The sequence below is a fragment of the Zosterops lateralis genome, assembly GCF_965231275.1.
Source record: "Zosterops lateralis genome assembly, chromosome: 9".
Taxonomy (NCBI): domain Eukaryota; kingdom Metazoa; phylum Chordata; class Aves; order Passeriformes; family Zosteropidae; genus Zosterops; species Zosterops lateralis.
Window position 1 is genome coordinate 11,246,021 of NC_139769.1, and position 20,272 is coordinate 11,266,292.

General features: G+C 45.5%; 1 protein-coding gene across 1 annotated transcript; it reads left to right on the forward strand.

Moving 5' to 3' along the window:
- The first annotated feature begins 5 nt into the window (after positions 1 to 5).
- Positions 6 to 9,728, forward strand: MED8 (mediator complex subunit 8). The gene is made up of 7 exons (XM_083867184.1): positions 6 to 54; positions 2,808 to 2,926; positions 3,931 to 4,075; positions 4,429 to 4,569; positions 4,978 to 5,059; positions 6,027 to 6,275; positions 9,258 to 9,728. Exons 1-7 carry the CDS (start codon positions 49 to 51, stop codon positions 9,320 to 9,322), a joined length of 807 nt encoding a protein of 268 aa, XP_083723310.1. The 5' UTR covers positions 6 to 48; the 3' UTR covers positions 9,323 to 9,728.
- The last annotated feature ends 10,544 nt before the right edge of the window (positions 9,729 to 20,272 follow it).

Sequence of the window (20,272 nt, forward strand, 5' to 3'; positions counted from 1 at the left end):
CCGGGACACCGGGGCGGGCCCGCCGCCATCGCCGCCGCCGCCGCCGCCATGCAGGTGAGGGCCGGGGGTGCAGGTGAGGGCCAGGGGAGCAGGTGAGGGCCGGGGGTGCAGGTGAGGGCCGGGGGAGCGGGGCCGGGGCTCTGCAGGGCCCGACCCGCCCGGGGTTGGGGCAGCCTGGCCGGGCCCGGAGCGGTGCTGAGCTGAGCTGAGCTGCACAACAGCCCCTTGTTGGTGCGCGGCTGTGGGTGAGTGTGTGTGCGGCTGAGCGCCGGTGCCCATTGAATGAAATGTTAGTGAGAGAAGAACCTAATTGCTTCGTTAAGTGATGTGAGTTTGTAGCATCCGTGTTGTCCAAAGAAAAGAGTATTAGTGACAGGTTAACGGGCTGTAAAGATCCGCCTTCTGTGGTTTGTTTGGGAGCGCAGGCGCCTGGCCTCATAGAGATCTCCTGGTTGTCCTGCTGGAAAAGAAAGTGAAAACGGTTTGTCCCGCTATTCATTTATAGGGTTTGTTGCATTGTCTCTCCTTCTTTCAGCCACTTACTCATACCAGTCTTTTTACTGTTTTTTCACTGGGTGGGATTTTTGGTTTTTTTGGAAATAAGAATATTCCTCATCATCCTCGTTGTCTTTATTAGTATGTGTTCCTACTCTATCCCTTTTCAGCTGGGGGGCAAGAGGGACTATGATACTCGAGATGCAAAGGAAGCATTTATGCGGTGACATAAAGATATGATGTTTAGTTTCTGTTGTTTTCCTAATAACTCCTGTGGTCGCTTTTACTTCCTTGACTGTCTTTACAGCACTGGGCAGATGTTTTCATGGGTTATCCTCAGCTAATGCTGACATCTTGTTGTTGAGTTACAACCTTATCGGCTCAGATAAGGTTGAGTTACAACCTTATCAGCTCAATGACAGCTTTTTGTCATTGCCTACAGAAAGTCACGGGTGTTTTTTCCTCCTTTGTTTTGCCAGTCAGAATTTTTTATTTTTCCCCTTTGTTTTGTCACCTGCATTGCTTTACCTTTACCTACTCTGAATTTCATCTTTACCTCTCAGTTGCTCCATATCAGGAGGTCCTTCAGAGCCCTTACCATAAGCCCTATCTTTACTACTTTGGGCCAATTTAACATTGCTGACAAACTCCCCAGAGTGTCCTCTTGGGGAGGCACAGCATTCCTTGGAATCACTGGTCAGTTTTATTGTATGCTTATTGCACTGCTTTCATCTGCTTCCAGCTCCTAATGGCTTTGGGAAGAGCCTGGGGAAGGAACGCTGGAGTGCACTGCTGCCGTGAGAGTGCTCCTTGTGCACTGGGGTTTCATTCATCCTCTTGAGGGCTTCTTGGATTAGCCCAGGCAGGGGGCCAGGGGAATTGCCATGTGTGCATATGCCTGGCACCTCTGCATTAAAACACTGGCTACCAGCCCAGCTTGCAAACCAGGCAGTAGTTAACCTCCTTGCACACAGTGCACACAAACTATTGCAGGCACATTTCTTAATTGGACAGGAATTGACTAGTCCCGTTGCAAGATGAAGGAGACTGCCTTTATCTCTAGATGGAACAGCCAGCAGCAATCTGTTCCATGAACCCACTCCATGGACTGGGGAACAAAGTGGACTGGGATCCATGGATTGGGGATTAAAAGGTTGATTCAGGTGTTTTTTTCTAAGGTGATTACACTGAAATGAAGTCCCATCAGTGATTACTGACTTGTCAGAGTACAAATAAAATAGAATAATGTTTTGCTCTCGTCAACATGGAAGGTGCCTGATAATGTTTCCATGAAGCTTACACTGCTTACACTGGGCCAGTGTATTTGAACAGAGCAACAACAAACCTCATAGCAAGCATGCCAACAGCCTGAGTCACTCTTATCAGCTTTCCCAATCGGTATTCCCTTTCTATTATTTGATTGCTGTATCCCACCCTCCTCATGGATTATTATTCTACAGTTCTCAACTTACACGAGCAGTTCCTTAGGGCTGGGACTTTAATTATGTTTTGCGCAATACTGTAGTATGAGTAAGTTAGAATAGATAAGGGGTTAGAGGGTTTTTGCAAGAATCAAGGACATACCTTGATGTCTTTGGCAACACTTCCCCAGTCCTGACACTTTATCTGTCACCATCCTCCCTCACCCGGAAGGGGATGTCAGTGGGGAAGATTTCTTAAACAATGTAATCCCAACAAAAGGCAGGAGGTGAGGTGTGTGTGGGGCATGGCAGCAGTCTGTGTCAAGGCAGGGCCTCCTGCACCTGGGCACAAGGCCAGCAAGAGCTGCCGGTTTCCTTGGCAGCTGGAAGTGTCACATGGGCAAAAGAAAATAAAGAATGAGAAGAGGGGCACAAACTGGAGACTTTAGTCCACAGTCCTGGTACTCATTTTGCAAAGACTGTTTTGGATGAAGACATCACAGCACCCACAGCTGCTGTTAGAAAAGGCTGAGGGAATATTAATCTTCTTTGTTCTGGCTTAGCTCAAGTGGCTTACAGAGGTGGTGTGAGCTAAATTTGATGACTTTGCCGGATGGGGTAAAAAGCAGATGAAGTGATGATGTCTTCACTACACTCATCTAGATCTTTAACAGGGCAGCTGGCCAAGCATTTGTCTCAGGCGCAGATCTCTTGCCTAAGTAGTCTGACCCAAGGGAAAGGGGTCAGTGTGAAATAATAGGATTTTTATCTCCAATGCCTCTGCTTCCTCTGAAAAGGAGACTGTCTGTAGGACAGATTGGATCATGGATGCATGGGTGTGGATTCACAACGTCTTTATCCTCCTCCCTTGTCTGTCTTGCCTTTTTTTAGAGAGAGGAGAAGCAGCTAGAGCTGACCCTGGAGGCACTCATCAGTCAGGTGGCTGACCTGAAGAACTCCTTGGTCAGTTTCATCTACAAGCTGGAGAACGAGTATGACCGACTCACCTGGTAAGGTGTCTCACTGTTGATCACTGCCAGAGCTCTTCAGACATGGCTCAAAGGATTAATTAAAAAACATTAGCTTCTTGTCAATAGGTTTAAGTTTTCTTTTTACATTTGTGCTCAAGGAACCACTACGCATCTTCCACAAGAAAACCAGTTGAAATCCATTGGGTTCATGCTGTACAGTAATGAGTCATACTAACACATTTTAATCCAGGTATTTTATGGGAACTAGACTTGCATCTCCAGTGAGCAGAAGTTCTCAGATGAAAGACTTTAGAGATCCACTAAAAATGAGGAATGGTTCTTTCTGCATTTCTTGACCTTTTCTGACTTTTTATGTCTCTGATATAAATTGAGCTTTTGTGTTTTGCTGATTCTGCTTTACCACACAGTTTGAGAGCTTTACAAGATGGCATTCTCTTTCCTGGAGAATACAAAGCATAAAGATGTTATAGCTGCAGCTTAAGAAACTATGTGGTATCTTACTGTCTGCCACTGCAGCAAAGCTTCACAGGCAAGGTAATATTGCAGAAGGCAGGAGAGCTGATGAATCCTGCAGAGACCAAGCTGAAGAGGACCTCCTCGAAAAGATTATCAGTTATTTAGCTTCATTGTTTCTTGGTCTGGGTAGCCAAGCTATAAATATTTTCTCTCCTGGCTTCGGGATGAAATTATTTCTTAGACCTTGTTCCAGAGTTTCACTGGGAAAGGTAGTGACAAGAAAAGAAGTGCTTCTCTGTGTGTTACTGAAATCCCAAACAACTGCTTCTTTCAGTGGTACTGCTTGTAATATCCTTGAGATATTTTCTACATTTGAGCCATTTCCAGTAAGGATTGGGATTTGTCCACACCTGGATATTCAGCCCTAGGTTTTACTGCTTGTTATCTGAAGTAGACTGATTTGAGAGCTAATAGCATTGCTTCCTCACTCCTCAGTCATTTGAGTGAAGAAGAGAGAAATGTCCTGCCTGGCATCCCCTTTCTATCTTCTTTATTTACTTTTCCAGGCCTTCAGTTCTGGACAGCTTTGCATTGCTCTCAGGACAGCTGAACACCTTGAATAAAGTGCTAAAGCATGAGAAGACCCCACTACTACGAAACCAGGTGATCATCCCCCTAGTGCTGTCTCCAGACCGCGATGAGGAGATCATGGTAAGACATGTCCCTTGAGTATCAAAAAGTGCTTGAGTGCCTGAGTATTCAGCTGGGCATTCCTCAGTTCTGGGTGTAAAGGAAGAAAGGGCAACAAGTAGTTCTGTCTGAGAGCTGCTTTACGGTGGGGTTTTCACCTAGAAACACTTGCACTGGATACACTTCACAGAAGGTGTTCCTGTTAATGAATATGTTGCTGTTACTGAACAGGCACACTGCAAATTCTTAGGCAAGTTGTTGAAACCTCCTAATGCTCACCAGATCAAGGTTTCCTCTGTAGCCTTGTTCAGCACTGTGGCCTGTGCCCTGGTCTGGAGGAGGAGGCTCTGAGTGAGGCTTGTCCCCTGTTGCAGCGGCAGACAGAGGGGCGTGTGCCGGTGTTCAGCCATGAGGTCGTGCCCGACCATCTTCGAACTAAGCCCGACCCTGAGGTGGAGGAGCAGGAGAAGCAGCTGATCACAGATGCAGCTCGAATTAGCCCTGATGCAGCACAGGTAGGTAAAGAAGAGTTTGATACTTCTGCCTCTTATCCCTAGGGCAAAAGATGCCCTTTAACTGCTTCCTTCACCCTTCCATTTGACAGGTTTTTTTTCTTCTGTGTCCTTTCCTGTCAGAGATTTTTCTAGCTGATCCTATCCTGAGGTTTGGTTTTCCACACAGCTTCACAAGGGTATCCAGCTCTCTGGCTGTTCACAGGAGGTGCCATCCAACCAGTCAGAGGCAAAGGCTACCCCATCACCCCAATGCCCTCCTGCATGCATTAGCACTGGGCACTCTAGGCTCAGCTACCAAAACACATTTGGTTACACAGATCCTGGGAAGGGAAAGCTTGTTCATTTATCTTGCTGATTTGTACTGAGCTGGAGGTATCCTAGCAGTTTCTGACAGTTTTCATTTTGCAGAAACAGATCCAAAGTCTGAACAAAATGTGCTCAAATTTGCTGGAGAAAATCAGTAAGGAGGAGCGTGAATCTGAAAGTGGAGGTATGTCACTGAGGTGGAAGTGGGGTACAGGGTTCAAGCAGCAGACTTGAGAGAGTAGAGGCAAAATAGGTATATTAGAGAGCCTGAAGTATGGGAAACACAGTTTAGCAGCATAAATTAAAACATTCCAGAAGATGCAAGATTGGCTGTCCCCAAAATTGGAGTCCCCTAATTTGAGAAGGGAGCAGGTGGGTCTTCCTTGTGTGACCTATGCATGGTGAGGAGGTCTCTCCAACCCTTTGACATATCCCCTTTTGAGGAGGTGATAAGTATCTGTCAAGAAAACTTCCCAATCAACCCTAATTAATAAAAATAGCTGTGAAAATGCAGCAGCAGCAAATGAGAAAGTCTTTAGCTGTGTTCTGAAGGAGTTTACGTGTTGGCAGGTTCTTGTGTGATCCTGTCTAGATAATGGGTGCTTCAGGCTCATGGCCAAACTTTTCTGCTTGTGGTGTTCACTTTTCCCAGGAGTGCCACGCTACTCATAAATGCAGTGGCATTATTTTTACTGTCATCTTTGACAGGGGACCTGAGGACAGGTTCTGTCTAGTATCTGGGATTAACAGTATAACTGGGCACACGTGTGCCAAAAAAACTTGCAGACACCATGTTGTTTATGAGCTTTCAAATGGAGGTGTTGATATTGTTTGTCTAAATCACAGTGCTTGTTACCAGCCATAGGATTCAGCATGCCTTTAGTGGGGTGTGGAGGAGTTAGCTCACTCTATCCTCCTTCCATGAGCAGATTATGCCCTGCTCTCAGCAAAAAAGCTCTTGGATCATCAGTGTCCATTGATTTTGCAGCTCCTTTGACCTTGCTGAGACTCTTGTAGGAGAGCTTGTAAGAAACTCATCTCTATTGCATGCACTAAAGTTGCTGAAATGTAAATTCAGGACCAGCTATACTACTTTTTAGACCTGATTGCCAAATCTAAAAATAACTTCCAAAATAACTTATTTTTTACAGGTTTACGACAGAACAAGCAGACCTTCAACCCTGCAGATACCAATGCGCTGGTAGCAGCTGTGGCCTTTGGGAAAGGGCTGTCAAACAGGAGACCTCCAGGCTCTGGGGCATCTGTGCAGTCAGGCCAGCCAGGAGCTGGTGCCATCATTGCAGGTGCTTCAGGCATGCAGCAGGTCCCAATGACAGGTGCACCAGCTCAGCAGCAGCCAATGCTGGCAGGAGTGCAGATGGCACCAGCAGGACAGCCAGGTAAAGTTCCATATCTGAGATCAGTTGAAATCCAGGGACTGGGAAAGACAAATGCAAATGTAGACATTCTTCCCCAGTCACCTTTTAGCTGTGACTAAGTATGAGGTTCCTTTCTGGCCCTAATAACATGAGTCAAGCTATAATAGAGGAGTAATTCCTGTTTCAAATTGGCTGAGAGGGTGAGGTGGATCCCAGCCAACCAACTTCACCTTCTTAACTCCCACTTCAATACTGTTTGAATAGACTTAGTGAACATAGGAATCAGTATGGAGGGAGATCACAGTGTAGTTTTTAGGGATTTGTACTGGGGTTTCCTGTGAAATTTAAGATGTGTAATAGAGAGGTAATAAAGTGGAAAAGTTTGATGATAATGAGTTATTTAGGGTAAGATAAAAGTTTTCTGTACAAAGGTAGGACTTCCTATACAAAGCAACTTTGCTTAATAGCAGTAGATGACATTTGCATTGAATATAAAGTGAAATACATAGACATAGAAATTTGACTGTACACATCCAGCACCTGGACTCTAACCTAGTTACTTGTATGCGTGAAATACATCTATGATAGAAGGGTTCTGTAAAGACAATACAATTGGGTGTTCAGTTGGGACAGAAATGAAAACCAAATGCTAGGAATTTCTAGAAAAGAAACAGAGGTTATCTTTAGGCCGTTCCAAATCCATTGGGCACCCACACCTGCAGTATTATGGGAAGTTCTGATAACTTCTCTGCTAATGGGCATAGCTTTGGGCTAGGGAGAAGAAACTGGAAGCCTATAAAATCCCAAATTATATACAGCAGGCAAATGAGGAATGATTGTTCATTGTCTCCCATGATACAGAAGGATTGGTGAAAGTGCACCAATCAAAATGTGGGCTTGCAGATTTGGAACAAAAGGGGGATACTTTTCTGAATACTAAATAGTTACACTGTAGAGCACATTGCCTAGTGTGTGATAGGCAGATAATGTTTATATGAGATGGAAAAATAAATAAGTACATAGACTTCTGGATGAAAAATCGGTCAACATCTAATCTTGAGGCTACCAACTCTGATCCCATGATCCCGAGCCACAGTATGTTAGATGCAGAATAAGTATTCTGCAGGGGTATCATTGCAGGCTTGCCCTGTTCTGGTATTCCTCCTTAAAAATCCTCTGCTATCAGGGCTGGGTTTGGCCTGGGGCACCTGGAGGCTAACCCTGTACTGTCAGAATGTTTATGTTAATTGTGATTTAGGATATCCGATATCCTAATTGGTGTTTTCTTGCCTGTATATAATGACTGTTGTTCAGATGTGACTTGAGCAACAATATTGATCCTAGTTAAGTATGTATTTATGTAAGAGTTAGAAAGACATTTCCACTGTAATGTGGTAACAAAGACGACCTCACCTGATTGCTGGCTGACTACCCAGAGACACTGTATCCAGGGCGGGGACACACTCGCTCCTGTAACCGAGCAGAGTGCGCTGGTAAGGAGAGAGAGCACTTGTCCAGTCTTTGTGATGGGGAAAGTACCTCTTCATAAGAGCAGCTACAGTGGGTTTTGGCAAAGGTCACTATTCTGCTTTTGATAGTGTCCATAGCTGAGGCTGAAAGAATACAAGAGCAAAGTGTATCTTGACCACAGTTGTTTTTTAGGGATTTTAAGCCAGAGTTTGATGTGATACCATGGGGTACACTAGCTATTAATTTCTGCAGTTCCTGTTTGAATTACAGTTTTGACTTCTACAACACCTATGGCAGTATGTCCCACAGCTTTATCACATTTTGCTTAAAATCTTTTCTATGTCTAAATATTCTGCTTGATAATTTGATTTCATTTTTCTTTTTTACTCATGTTTTGAAAAATGGTGAATAATCATTTCTCAGTTACCTTCTCTATACTAGTTTTCATTTTTTGGAAATCTGTCACATCTCCTTCCTTTGTCTATTTTTAGATGTTTTTCCTTTAGCTAAGTCCTATTCTGTTTAATATGATTTTGTGTGAAGATTATAAGTTGGACCATCCTTTTCACTCTTACATGCATTTTTTCTGGTGGTTCTCAAGACTGAGAACACCACAACCACTCACAGTGTCTCAGATGTGAGTGAACCATACAGTTCTGTTCACTGTTGCTTTTGGATTGATATCTAACAGTATTTTTCTCCTGATTGTTAGTGATATCTATCAGTTACCTGTCCACTCATTGCTGGAAATGACCCATTATGGATATGTTTGAGAAAGTTTAATGATCTTTATTGTTTTAGGCTTTTGCTTATCAAATCTTTTCTTGTCCTGCTGCACTATAATTTTAACTTTCAGAAGTCAGCTCTTTTTTTCTGCTTCAATTTGAAGACACTGAAGGAGCATTTTTTGAATATCCTTCTGTCCTGCTCTTTAATCACTCATTATTTTTCAGATCATCTTAGTTTTGTCTAGCACTCTGCCCTTACTGTAAGCTGCTAGTAAGATGTCTTTGAACACACTCCCATGTGAGATTAGTATCAGCAGAGAGTAATAATGCCCAAGAGGTGGATGTGGTTACAAGAAATTAAGAAATCTGAGAGAGGCTTAGTAATTTAAATATACACCCTGACTATAAATAATGCTCCAGGGAAGGGGTTACAGACTCTCTGAAATGGAAGTGGACACAGTCTGGGTTCTTCTGTGCGTGCTGCTGCCAGCAACTTCTATAAGTCCGACACTCCTCTAGGAGCCTCCTGACAAAGAGAATGGCTTGCTGAGGATGAAAAAAGAATAAATTCAGAGGGGATAGCAGGAGAACACAGGAATTGTCAAGGAGATTGTCAGTAGAGAAAGATGCTGGTTCGTAGAAGAGATTGATCGTGTAGGTCAGAAACTGGATGGTGCTGTAGCAAATGAGCCTGAAGTGGAGCTGAAAAAGCCCAGACAGGGTTGTTGTGAGTCTTGCATGATCCTGAGCAAATGTCCTCTCATACTGCTGATTTTGCACTGCTTTTTCTTTTTTCTCTCTCCAGGAAAAATGCCGAGTGGCATAAAAACAAATATAAAATCTGCCTCAATGCATCCATATCAGAGATGAGTTGAGATGGACCAGACCTGGGAAACAGCAACATTTGTTACTGTGGCAGGCCCCCCACCTGGATTCCTTCTAGGACTTCCAAATCCCTTCACATATCCACACACTACATCTGGGAAGACAGGGTTTATAAGGCCCTTCTCTGGATTTTATTCAGTGCTTGGTGGCTTGTGTGGAGCTGCTGCTGGCCATGTCTCCTGGACACAAGTACTTCTCTGTTCAGCCAGAGCAGAGGACTTTGCTTCTGGTGTTGATGCCATCGTCTCCAGGTGTGGCCTGGAGGATAACTACCCTTTCCCAATACAGAACCTGAAGGAGCTGCACAGAGCTCCTTGTTTCTGCTTGTTCACTTTGTATGTTCTTTCTTTATTCTGTCATGTTTAATAAAGACCTTGTTATGCTCACTGTGTGACACTGGTGTCCATCTCTTGGGTCATAAGGACTCTTACTTGCCTTTGGGTAAGGCTACAGAGCAGCTCCAATCTAAACCACACTGAAAATGTTGGAGGCTAAGTGCTGGAGCTCAGGTTTATGTGTAAAGGGGTGTAGTAGAGTGAGTCAGCAGGGTACAAACATAAGCAGCAAACATCTTGTGCATTAAAAACCAATTATGGCTATACCCCAGAAAGCAAAATACTGGGAAGAACTATTTCAAGGCCCACAGCAAGAAGGCAGCACTTGAGGAACAGAAGCACAGAGCTCTTGTATTCTGATGCTGCAGCAAATTCCAGCTGGATCTGATTTCCCTTCCATGCTTCTCTGCTTCTGTTTTGTGTAAAGTTTCTTAGCTCTTCAGGATTAATTTGTCACTTCAGAAAGGTATTTCAATATGCCCAGGACTGTAACACTTCTGGATGGGCCAGGTTGTGAAGTCCAGCCCATTTCTCTTAGGAACTGGGCACTGTGAAGCCATTTCTGTTCTACTTTCTGCCCTTGAGCTGTAACATATAATCTGCCTAATGAGAGATTCCTGTGAGGCAAAAGGGTGGGAGCACATGGCCATGGAGCCTGTCAGTACATACAGCACTATCCTAAAGGACGAATGTCCTGCCTCTGGTTGCGTTTGCATGGGCTTCGTTTTGACTTGTGTTGAAAGCCAGCAGTGTGTTTTACTCAATAGCATCTGTCAGCAATCTTTGGGTGAGGAAATCTCCACTCAGCAGATACAGCCTGCAGCTGCTCCTGCACTGCTTGCCTCTGAGCTAATCAGATCCAGCTTATTTGTGAAAGGTTGTGAGCTGTTCTCCCAAAACAAAACCATCCACAAAGCTGTGACTAGGGCAATTATTGACCCATTTTGACGTCCTGGCCCTTGAAAAGCACTGAACTGAGAAGTAGAAAGTTGAGCTGGAAGCACACGCAGCTTATACAATAGCAAAGCTGCTCCACTACAAATGAGTCCAGTGACGTGTCTGAGGTGGCACCATCCCAGCTAGACTGGTGGAATTGCTTTTTGCTCCTACTGAATGTGGAGGTCCTGGCTCTCTGGGATGCCAGTGGCTGCAGCAGGGAACTGGTGTGAAGGCAGTGGAGGTATGTTACTGGTTCCAGTGTGAGTGGTTTGTGCAAACACAAGCCTGACAGCCAGAGAGTCGGAGCCTGCAGGGTTATTCCTGTGATGTGCTGAGAACTATGGGAATGGCTGTTCCCTGCTCTGTCTCATATCCTTGCTTTGGTTGGAAAGGAAGGCAGAATACAGTATGTGTCAGATCCTTGGCACTCATCGTTCATGGAGCCTCAGCTCTAGGATGCTGCTTCACTTCGTCCCCCCAGACTGGCTTCCTTATAAAGCTAAAATGCCTCAGTGCCGGAGCTCAGAGCCAGCAGTGGCAGGAATAATTCGGGCAGCCTGGGAGACAGGCAGGGCATGGCTGCCTGCTACCCACGCTAACCTGAGTAAAACGCCTCCCAAAAACGCCTCCAGTGGGGCAGGCCAGACCTTTCACACACTTGGACTGGAGGAAGGGAAACACAGGCAGGGTTTTTTTCCATAGATTATAAAGCAGGGAGGCCGGCCAGGCTCGCCAGCGTAACTTCCTGCATGACTCAAGCTGCCGCAAATTAGTTCTTGTGTAAATTAGAGCACTGTTGTTAGGAAAACAGTTGATTTTAAACTGATGTATCCCTGCTACAGTGGCTGGTAGGTTGTTTTGGAAACTATTTTCCTTATTGCACCTTAGATTGAAGCTGCATTTCTTTAATTCCTTTCTCAGGATTTTCTCAGGAAGGAACTGAGCCTCTGAGTTGTTAGTACCAGAGGAGTCAGATATTATGACCAAGCTTTCCTGATCCTTTTTTATGGCATACTGAACTGATGAAAGTCCCTTTTGCTTTAAGGCATATTTTCCATTTCTTGACTCACATCCAGATCTCCTTATGCATCTGTGTCCCTTGGGACAGTGCACCAGGACACACTATTCTATTTGTGGGAATGGGAATTTCAGATGTGGAGCAGCTTTAACCTCTTATATGATTGCTGCCTGTGCTTGAATGCTCAAACAGGGAACAGGAACAAGCCTTTTACCCATAAAGTCACTGTGGAATTCATGGTTCACTGCTTGTCACTGTGGTCTGCAAGTCCAACAGGGATTCACTATTCCTGATGCACTGTGTCAGAATAAAAGTACTACCCTGCTGGGTCAGGGCAAAGGCTCAGGCTGTGTCCTGCTGTGGCAGGGGCCAAGTGGGTGATTGGGAAGCACACTTTCTGTGAGCATGGGATGTGCTGCCATTCTGAACCCTTGTGATTTTTTTCCCCCTGCCTTATCTAATCCCTTTTGAACTCATCTCTTCCTAGGAGGATGATTTTGGCAGGCAGGAGGCTCAGCCCTGGCATGGTAGGTGCTGCTGGGTTGTCTGTGCTCCTGTTCATGTGCTGGAGAGTGATGGAGAAGGGCACTGGTTTGTTCTGTCCCCCCAAGCCTCCCTGCAGTACCTGCCAGACTCTGGTGCAGACAATATGATGTTTCACTGAATGGCCCCACTGCCCCAGGGATGCCAAGGGCTCCCAGGACAGCAGGTTGACATCATGACTTTGTTTCTTTCCAGGTAACCAGCTTTACACTATTTAGCACTCCCTGCTGCAAACACATGCTCAGTATCAGCTCCACAAGGAGCAGCTCCTCTCCCACCTCGCACTTGGCCAGGCCACCCATGAGCTTGTTCCTTGATCACACATGCTGCTGTACCAGCTCTCTGATACCTGAGAACATACAGTGCCAAAAAATTTATCATGTTAGTCTGACAGGCTTATTGTCTGTAATCCTTGTTGATTGGTATTTATATTTCTCTGCTTTAAGTCTTTATCAATATGATCACATATTTTTTGGTCATTATTTTGCATGTGGTGTCTGTCAAATAGACACACCTGTTTACAAACCCATCCTGTTTATGTTTTTAATATGCTGGCATAACATCAACTTGCTTGTTCTCTGGAGCTTCTCCAAGTTTCCTTGCATTACTGGATCTCAGCATTAATAGTTTGGATTTTTAAAAATGGTTGTTATTTTTTTAGATGCAGGATGCCCAGACTGTTGAGTTTTCAGTATTTGCCCTATGCAACAGTTTAACATCCTCCTGAGTTACTGTTAGAGTAGAAAGTGTTTCACCCTTGTGACAGGAATGCTTCATCTGGCTTCCTCCCAAAGGCAGGAGAGAGATATTTATTGCCTTTCCTTCCTGCCCAGCTACCCACGGGCCCACTGTTCCCAGTCTCTATCACACATTCAGCCGTACAGGGTTGTGCCCACAGCCTGTCCTGCTGCTGCCCTGGGCCACATTATCTCTGGGAGCCATGAAGCTTAGAGTGGTGCCGCCACTTCCCTGCACCTCTCTGCATCCAGTGATCAGCATGACAAACACCTGCTGCTTGTTTGTTCTCTTGTCCCGTCCCCGAGCAGCCATGTGCACACAGATGTCTTCTTTTGTAGAAACGAGCAAAACGTAACACTTTTGTTTATTTTTTTAACCTACAGATCTTTCAAGTGGGTGTCGTTAAGCCTTTATAGTGGAAGTGAAGTATGTGAGGTGTGAGGGAAGAAGGAGGACAGAGGGGTGAGGGGAACCCCCACAGATAAGGCAGGGTTTTGGTGTGGGCTGCAGGGTTGGTTTCCATCCTCCTGCTAGGATAGGATCCTTCTGCCAGAAACATCTGGGACCAAAGGAGAAGTCTTGTGGTGGTTGGGTTGAGAAATCCAGAGCACTTTTTTATGCTAAGAAGCAAGATGATGGGGTGAGTGCTGCCAAAGGGTGTCCAGCCAAGTTTTTAATCTGCATTGTTTCCAAAGCAGCATCACCTGCAGCTCACAGAGGAGAGACAAACACATGGAAACAGTAGCAAAAGGTGAATCTGAACTCTGAAAAGCTCAGAGACTGCTTGGGAAGTCAAAGGCACAAACAAAGGGTAAGTGGTCAAGTGCTGGAAACACTCCCTAGTCTGTCTATGCTTTTCCCCAGGCTCCCTGCATGAGGTTGCTGGCCCCGGGAGAGGTGGAGCCTGTCTATGTGACAGCTGGTGCCTGCAAATGAATACACAGGTGTTTTCTAAAAGTCCCATGGATCTCCTTCCACCCAAGTGCAATAAATCTTCAACTGTCTTAGATATAAAATGTTACCACTTTGTACCTCACAGAGATGCTGTGGTGGTAAAAGCTCATGCTCAAGAATGGGATGTTTGGATGTATTTGTAATACGTGCCATAAAAATAGTTCAAGCTGATGTGATTCCACAGTTTATTTATTGTCCCTATGATATTGCAGCTCTCTGGCTGGATCCAGGAGCACTGCCTTGTTGGAAACCTGCACTTAGAAATTAATGAAAACCTTCTGCAATTTCCTTAGGGGTAACCCTGTATATGACAGTAATGCAAAGCATGCTGTCTGGCTCCTCTCAAGGAGAAGCCTGCCTTTTTTTTTTTTTTTTTTTTTTTTTTTTTTTTTTTTTTTTTTTTTTTTAAGAAAGGAAATTACTGCATGTATATTTCTGACTGAGATGCATATTTTCCAAAGTCAGGGGTTCAAGGACTGTAGTTCCTGCAGCTGTCTTATCACTTCTGCTCAGATTCTGTCACTGATTTACCTACTTGTTGTAAGACTTCTCACTTTGCTACCATCATATCCAAGCAGCTTCTGAAATAGCAGTAGGTTCTGTGTTCTGCCTGGTATGTCAGCTCCTTTCTTCTGAGTAAAGACTGTGCCCCAGGGTACTTTTGCATTAAGTTTTTTATTTGCTGACCATACACTGGGGTAGAGGCCATGCTTTGGGGCATTGCTGTCTATGGGTGTTATTCCAAAGCTGCAGCATTTCCCAGGATGTTCCTCTTTTGAATGCATTTGACCTCCCCCTTCTATGCCTGTTGCCAGGTAGCTTTGGTGGGATGTGTCTGTCCCCCACTGCCATGTGCCAGTCTTGAGCTCTGCCCACCCTGGCGTGCAGCACAGAGGTGTGCTGCTCCCACGGGAATTTGGCTTTGAAACGTGCAGCGGATGTTTACATGCAGTTTATTTTTGGTACTGATGCAGTACTGAAGCCAGGGTCCTGCTGTGTGATATGAGGGAGACAGCTCTTGTCTCCTGCTCTGCTGCAGCAGCGTGGCAGGACTTCAAAGCTCTGCCCTAAGAGCTCACGGCAGTAGCTAATACAGGAATGGTTTGCCCTGAGAAACATGTCCTGTGTACGTGGGGCTGCAGAACCAATTTTGGCTGTCTTGTTTTTGTATATTTAGGTTCTCATGGGCATCACAGGAGTAGAAACAGTGTTAATCATCATCATCATTGTTGTCATCATCATGGCACGGCCTGTTTTGCTCCAGTCAGCAGAACAATGCATCCGGCGGTGACTTGATTGCACAGGGAGCTGCACAGGAGCTCCCACGTGTGCAGCCCCAGCTGCAGAGCGTGGGCGGGGCAGGGAGCTGGGCTGCACTGGGGCTGCAGGAAGGAGGAGCCAGGCAGCCCTGGGATAGAGAAGCACCACTGCAGCTGCTGAGGAAGTAATGACTCACAGGATGCTTCTGTGGGTGCATCCACCATTGCTCGCAAATGTTGGTAATCAGTCACACAGGGAGTAAAACCAATAAGAAATTATAGGAGGCTTCCAACCCACATTTTGAGCATGCAGCTCCTTCTCCCTTTGCCTCTGTGTCCTGTGCTCTCTGGTGTGTCTTGCTGGAGCTCAGGTACACGATGCTTGTCCCCTCATACACATTCAGAGAGCCAATCAACAACACATTTTGGAGAGGTGAGTCACTGGGAGAGAAACACTGCAGCCTCTCACCATGGGAGCTGCTCCACTGCTGCTCTCCCCTTCCCCTGTGCCCCTTGGACCTGCCAGGCAGGTACAGGAGGCCATGGCAGACCTGCCACAAGTTTTCTTATCACTCAATTTCCTTTTTCTCCCTACCCACCATGGGTTTCAGGGCATGTACTTGTGCTGCTGACTTGCCAGTGGACAACCTCAGAAGCAGAGAAGATGCCAGGCAGGCCAAAGAGGACAGTATCCCCTGCCAGCCTGCAGCCCAGACAGGCAGGCAAAGCCCAGCCCTGGCTGGAGCTAAACACGGCCTCATTTCATGGCAAAACAATTCCTCTTTGTGCAGCCTGTTCTCCCAGAACAATCCTCTGCTCTGACAATATCCTTTCTATGGCTTAGTCCCTGTGGAGTGACCAGCAGTGTGCTCAGCCTGATGCCTGGCAGCTCACACCCTACTGCCCCATGGTTGAGGTGCAGCACCTGGGATCCTTGCCCTGGCCAGTGTCTGCTGAGGACTGTGTAGCCACTTCAAGTCAAGGCAAAGTCTTCTCAGGAAAGTCCCCAGCACGGCCTGGAGCACTTGGGAGGGTTTTTTCTTCTGCCTTTGCTCACTCCATGGAGCCACATGCCACCACTGTTCTACAAGTTAGGAGGACAGTCCTGGGACACAGTTGTGGAGTGTAACATAGGGGTGTCAAGTCACCAAATCTGACTGTAATCCCAACTGCCTGAGTGAAGAAGTCACCCAGCTTTGTCAAGGTGCTCTTTCAGACTCCAGGCAGTCTGGGACAGGTTGCCAGAGATGATCAGCTCATGTGGGCTTGAAATCACAGAGGTAAAATGAAATAACTTAGTATGGAAAGGTGACTCGGGATGAGCAGGACCATGGCTTTCTCATCACCTGCATTTTCTCTCTTCAGGAGCATGTGCCCATCAGACAGCCTTGAAAGGTCCCTGAGAAGATGCAGTTTTCAGGCCCCTACAAGAGACCGAGCTCTCAGAGCTCCTGTGGTCTTCTGCCAGAGTGCACTGCATTTGGCTCATCACCAATGTTTGTAAAGCAACCAAGGACTCCTGTTAAGCTGCATGTGCTGAAACCTTCGACCTCCTGACCCTTCCCAGCCTCTAGGCCTTGAGGTGGTCCTGCCATGCCTGCTGCCAGGCAGAGACACTGAAGAATGGGCTACTCCAGGCTTTTAGTATCCTCAGACACCTTGCTGTGGCTATGGCTCTGCTTCTTTCCCTTCCCCTGCCCCATGATTTGATGGATTTTAAACAAGCACCATTATTCCATAAGACTATCCTGCAGGCCACAGGAACAAATAAGGATGCTTTAACAGGTCCAGAGCGGGCTGAGACTTCTGGCACATCTGTGGAGGACCCCAGGGTGTCCTATATTGCTGGGGTGTTGTTGCCAGCCCATGAAGGTGGGTGTCAGGGCTCACACTGGAGAGGCTGCTATGCAGCTGACAAAGAATTCTTGTCCCAGTAGGAAACAACAGTCATGTGTGCTGCCCACCCCGGCTGGCAGGCAAAGTCCAGCAATTAAACACGCCGGGGTGAAAGTCTGCTGTCAAAGCTCCAGTGCCACCACGGTGACCAGCAAGTTTCCTGGTGATGTTTCCACCGCCCCTTTCAGCTCACGGAATGCCTTTTCACAGGTGACGTTTTAATGTAAAACGGAAGTGTCGTGTTACAACAGGGGTTTCAGAGGGGTCATTACATGCCTGTTGGCTACAGAAATGTGGGTTGTTTGCTGGTAGCTTGAGGGGCTTACAGGGACCAGAAATGAAAGCATTTCTTTTGGCTTAAGGGGAGAGGGCAACAGTGGTTGGGTAATTGGCCTTTACTCCCACTACAATGTAATCAGCACAAATAACATACAAAATTTCGCACAAGGTGAGTCACTTGCTCTTGATATCAGTTGTGGAGGGAGGCAACACATCAGCCTGAACAACATATGCCCAGACATGGTCTACCCGACCACCTCCATTTATTGAAATTACAGGATGACATGATGGCATTTAATGGCCTTCAGGTGCCAAGTAGTGCCATCTCTCACCACTTTTATTGGCCATGAAAGCCTTTTTTTATTCTCTTAGTATAGACAGAGGTATTGTAGGAGCATTTCTGGGATGTTTTGCGATTGTGAGCATAATAAACTTACCATTTTTTTTTTTCTCATGGACCCACAGAGAAAGTGTGCAGCAATAATTTGTGGTTAGTAGTGCTTTAGAGTCCAACCTCATGGAAAGGGAGGAGGGTAAAACATTAGAGAGCCAATTTATATTCAGTGGTTTTATCTGGTCACATGCAAAATCTTTGGTTTTTCAGGATTAAATAGAAAAGGGTAGGAGGGTCTGTAAATTGTCTTCTCACTCCCCAAGCGTAGTAAGATGTATAAATTTACTAACTATGTGTTCCAAATTCATTACTGAAAAATTACAGGGCTAATTGTTAATGAGTTTAATTTCACTGAATTAATTTGAAGTTTTTATTTTATTTTGGATTTTTCAAATTGAATTACGTTAATGCTTTTGCCAAATAAAACTTTTACCATTCAATTGATCAGTATTTTAAAAAATAAATTCATAGTTATAAATTTATTTAATAAGAGAATATAAATTTATTCTACAAACCAGGCATGATAAAAAAGATATTTTATTTCCCCAGAAAAACAGGATTTTTAGAATTTCTAAATTCTCAGAAAACTGAGAAACTTGACACCTGAAGAGACTGAAATCTCTCTTCTTCTACCCAGCTGCATGGTAAGCCTAAGCCAGTCTTCAAGACTGGCACCAGAAAAGGTGCAACACTCCCCCAGCATCTCTCATTACATGCAGAAAAATGTTATCATTACTAATCCCTGAGGTCATAACCTCTCAATGAACTTCATTCCTTTTCCATTGCTTAGTTCTTACATACCTTCCCATCTGATAGTCTGATAATTATGTGCACTGAGGATGGCTTCAGTATCTGTGCCTTCAGCAAGTTACATTAGCCCACACCTGCTTTTTGCACCAGGGCAGAGCCATGAGGGGAAAGAGAGGTGCATTTGTCTCTGCAAGGAGCAAGGAGAAAGCAGAGGACAAGGACCAGTGGAGAGAACAGTGCAAAGGAGGAATGCAGAGGCTCCTGCCTACCTTCATCTGATTGAACACCCAGGCTAAGAAGGACCAGCAAGACCCTTACTGAAGCTGAAGTGAAAATGGTGTGTTGTTCTCCAGGATAAGAAATGGAGGAAGGAGTTTAAGCTTTTCCAAACTGTAGCCTGGTGCAGCCCAGGGTGCTGGGACCAAGCAGAGGTGGTTTTCTGAATTGCAGCTGAAGAGTTAATGACTTGTAGGGGGTTGCCAGCTGCAGGAGTGGCTAGTGCAGGCAGGACTCCCTTGTGCAGGCATGTGACAGGATCACCTCTGGTCTGGTGGTCCAGACTCTAGCCAGGGTGACACACTTGGCTGGCTGTGAACAGCTTCTCTCACAGATTTAGGTCAGATGGGCAGGATTCAAGACGGAAGCAGATTACCCATCTATGAAAGATTCTGTCCCAAGATACTTTGGGAAGATCAGGCTGTACACAACAGGTCACATCACTTATCTACACCACCTTCCTTATTTTTGAGGAATTTTCTTTGCTATGAGTTCTTGTGCTACCCTGCTTCCAAAGAGGCTGGAAGGCAGAAACCCAGACCCACAACATGTAGCAGATGAGTCAAGTCCTTGCTGGAGGCCTGTCCCTAAGGGTTAGGAGGAGACCCTGCATCACCTCCTTGGATAGCACAGCACCAAATCCATGTTCCTGAAGCCTGGGTGTTCCTGAAGACCAGGGTCTATTCCAGCACCCCCACAAGGGTCCTTGCTCCAGCTGGAGCTCCTGCCCAGGCTGCTGCAGCACTGCAAATGTTCTGGGAAGGGTGAGCACCAAGGAACCCAGACACCTGCTGAGCATGAGAAGTAAACAAAGGCCAACATGCAGACAAAAGGAACTCATCAAAGCTAGTGAGTGTGAAAAGAACAAACTGATGGAGGAGAAATAAAATGGTAAAATCATTTTGATGTGTTAGAGAATTAAGGAGAGAAGCAGAAGCTGCAGTAGAAAGGAAAAACTAATGAGCAAATACCATACAGAAATAATGGTGGAGATGGCAGACACAACAGGGAAATAGAGTCCAGGACCAAGAGAGGAGAAATAAATTGCATTCAGAGCAGAAGAAAAGAGAGTGACCTGGAAATTAATTCCAATAGCAGGAAGAGGCTGGGCTGTGCAATTTGGGGCTCATTGTTAGAGCCTGACAAGCCTGCCAGCAAGGGTGTATCCAGAGGAGAGAAGGAATGCTTGGAGAAAGCTATGAGATGCAGGATACAAGGTAGAAAAGAATCCAGTACTAGGGAATATGAAAGAATCCACTGATCTCTAATTTAACGAGTTCTATGACAAACTACATAGCAAGGTTTCCACTGAATTGGACCAGAAATCAACTGTAAATAGAGTAATGCTGCAAAATGAAAGGAGGACCAAAAGGAAAAAAAGTGAAGAGTAACAAAAAAGGCTGATACCTATACTTAACAAGGGAGAAGAAGTGACCCAGACTGCTTCGGCTCTGCCAGTCTGGTGTTAACAGTATCCAGTTAAAGAGTAACACAGCACACAGGCAGAATATGGAGGATAAAATAATGTTTATTATATTGACTAACTTGATAGTT

Coding starts and splice junctions, on each gene's coding strand:
- MED8 (XM_083867184.1), top strand. Junction 4,076..4,428: donor ACCGCGATGAGGAGATCATG/GTAAGACATGTC, acceptor CCCCTGTTGCAG/CGGCAGACAGAGGGGCGTGT. Junction 5,060..6,026: donor GCGTGAATCTGAAAGTGGAG/GTATGTCACTGA, acceptor TATTTTTTACAG/GTTTACGACAGAACAAGCAG.